The sequence below is a fragment of the Notolepis coatsorum genome (assembly GCF_963971535.1).
Source record: "Notolepis coatsorum genome assembly, chromosome: 1".
In the NCBI taxonomy this organism is placed as follows: Eukaryota; Metazoa; Chordata; class Actinopteri; order Aulopiformes; family Paralepididae; genus Notolepis; species Notolepis coatsorum.
This window is the reverse complement of record NC_140165.1, coordinates 12,573,090-12,575,674: the sequence shown is the minus strand read 5'-3', so window position 1 is coordinate 12,575,674 and position 2,585 is coordinate 12,573,090. Positions and strand designations below refer to the sequence as shown.

The window sequence follows — 2,585 nt, the reverse complement described above, 5'->3', positions numbered from 1 at the left end:
GAGATAGGTTGAGAGAGAGAAGAGAGAAAGACAGAGAGAGATAGAGGGAGAGAGAGAAGAGAAAGACAGAGAGAGAGACAGAGGGAGAGAGAGGGAGAGAGAGACAGAGGGAGTGAGAGAGGGAGAGAGAGAGGGTGAGAGAAAGAAGAGAGAAAGACATAGAGGGAGGGAGAGGGAGAGAGACAGAAAGGGATAGAAGAGGGAGGGAAACACAGAGAGAGAGAGGGAGAGAAGATAGAGATAGAGAGGGGGAGAGAGAGAGGGAGATGGAGAGACAGAGGGAGAGAACGAGAGAGAAAGAGAGAGAGAGAGAGAGAGAGAGAGAGAGAGAGAGAGAGAGAGAGAGAGAGAGAGAGAGAGAAAGATGGCAATTAATTTTGATACGTTTAATTTAATACAATTAGGATGCACTGATACGGCTGCTGCCGTCTGATGTTGGGTCGATAGCCAGGTCTGAAATAGAGTTTCAGTTCAGTATCAATGTCCCCCGCTACTAAAACTGACACCAAGATCCATGTCAAACAAACTAAATGATTTTGTGCATTTGAGAGAGAGAGAGAGAGAGAGAGAGAGAGAGAGAGAGAGAGAGAGAGAGAGAGAGAGAGAGAGAGAGAGAGAGAGAGAGAGAGAGAGAGAGAGAGAGAGAGAGAGAGAGAGAGACAGAGAGACAGAGAGAGAGAGACACCGCCTCGTCTCTTCACCTGGACCACACCCATGCAGGAGTCCAGGAAGATGGTCCCTTTGGGATCTTTGGACGTCTTCTCGTCCTTGTAGAAGTTGAGGTTGTAGGAGCCGTCGCCCAGCTGGGCCAGATGGAAGTACCTCCTCTTGAAGGACTGCAGAGTAAATAAACACAAGAAGAAGAAGAAGAAGAAGTATAAACAGCAACCCCCCCTCCGTACGGCCTTTTCTTTCTCTAAAAATACACCCAGAGGTGGAAGGCGGGAGCGTGGGAAACCCGAGGAAGAAACTCTACTACTAAAGACAGGCTACCAGGAAGACGCTGAGTGACACTGGGCCGGTACGAGCCAACAGACAACGGTAAACATTGTAATAATGACATGTTGACAGGAGCCAACTTTAGTTTCACTTCTTTATTTATCGTCTGGAGAAAGACGAGTGCCCACACTACGATAGCACGACCTCTCTCTTACGTTTTCCATATACAAAACCCTGAGATACCTAACCCTCCAAACCCACGGCGTAGTGGAACTCAACCACATAGTGACTGTAGTGTACACAGGGTGGGAACGGAGCGCTTACGCAAACGTCATCATCATTATTCCAACAGCCGTCAGACTGTATAACGCCTCACTGTATATTACTGTATATTCTTGGCTGTATATTTTAGGCTATATATTTTAGAATGTATATACATAGAATGTATATCCTTTTTTTTGTATCTACTTTTTTCTCCTCCTTTTTCTGTGATTTCCCCCCCCCCCCCATCCCAATTGACCTCTCGTGCCAATTCTCCCTCCCCTGTCCTGATCGTTGCTCGCATATGCCCCCCACTGGCCGGTTGTAGGGAGGGGATAGAAGCCTTGCATCACATGTCCCCTCCGATATACATGTGTAGGGCAGCCTGTCACATCTTTTCACCTGCCAGCGCGGACTCTCATTTGGCGAGGTGTAACGTGTGGGAGGCTCACACTACCCCCGCCATTTTCCTGTCTTTGCTGTGCAGGCGTCGTCCCCCAACCGACCTGTAGGAGTCGCTGTTCACAACGACCAGACTACCACCCTTCGACTTCCCACCCGCTAACTCTGCCAATTGAGTCAGTATGACGGCCGGCCCAAGCCGGAGGCAACACCGACAGCCGGATTCAAACCCGGTGTCTCTTGCGTTGGTGACAAGCGCAATGTCCGCTGCGCCACCCAGCCGCCTTAGAATGTATATCCTTGGCGGCTAAGTGGCGCAGTGGGCAAGGCGCTCGCCACTAACGCAGGAGATGCTGGGTTCGAGCCCAGCTCTCGGCATTGCTACCAGCTTGGCTGGTCGTTCATACTAACACAATTGGCAGTGTTAGGGGTGGGAAAGCTGGTGGGTGGGGATCGGACGTTGTGGACGGCGACTCCTACAGGTCGGTTGGGTGACGCCTGTACAGCAGAATCAGGAAGTATCGGGGGCAGCGTGAGCCTCCCACGCGTTACTCCTCGCCACTGAGAGATCGCACTGTCTGGTGAAAAGATGCGCCGGCTGCCTCCTCGTGTACCGGAGGGGACATGTGATGCAAGGCTTCTATCCTCACTACAGCCGACCAGTGGGAGGCATAGTCTAGCAATGTTTGAGACAGGGGAGGGGAGAATTTCCCTCGGGATTAATAGAGTACTTCTATTCTATTCTACCATCAACGTTAATATTATCTACTAATTGAAAGTGGTTTGCGTGGTGATGCGCACCGAGCCGCGGTAACATTAACATCGACGGTGAGAGAGATCATTGTTCCGTGGCCGCGGCTGCCTAGCGGAGCGGGATTCTAATTGTAATGACTTCTATTAATGGCTACACGTGATAACGGGGGAGACCTGGGACGGCTACACATTATCACGGGAGGACCTGGGACGGCTGCTACACGTGATCA

General features: G+C 50.8%; 1 protein-coding gene across 1 annotated transcript in view; it reads right to left on the bottom strand.

Moving 5' to 3' along the window:
- LOC311237471 (bone morphogenetic protein receptor type-2-like) overlaps positions 1–2,585 on the bottom strand; it is a 148,419-nt gene that overhangs the window by 80,999 nt on the left and 64,835 nt on the right. The window contains exon 7 of the mRNA XM_084325379.1: positions 713–836. Coding sequence (XP_084181505.1) covers positions 713–836 — 124 coding nt within the window. The remainder of the gene's footprint in view (positions 1–712; positions 837–2,585) is intronic.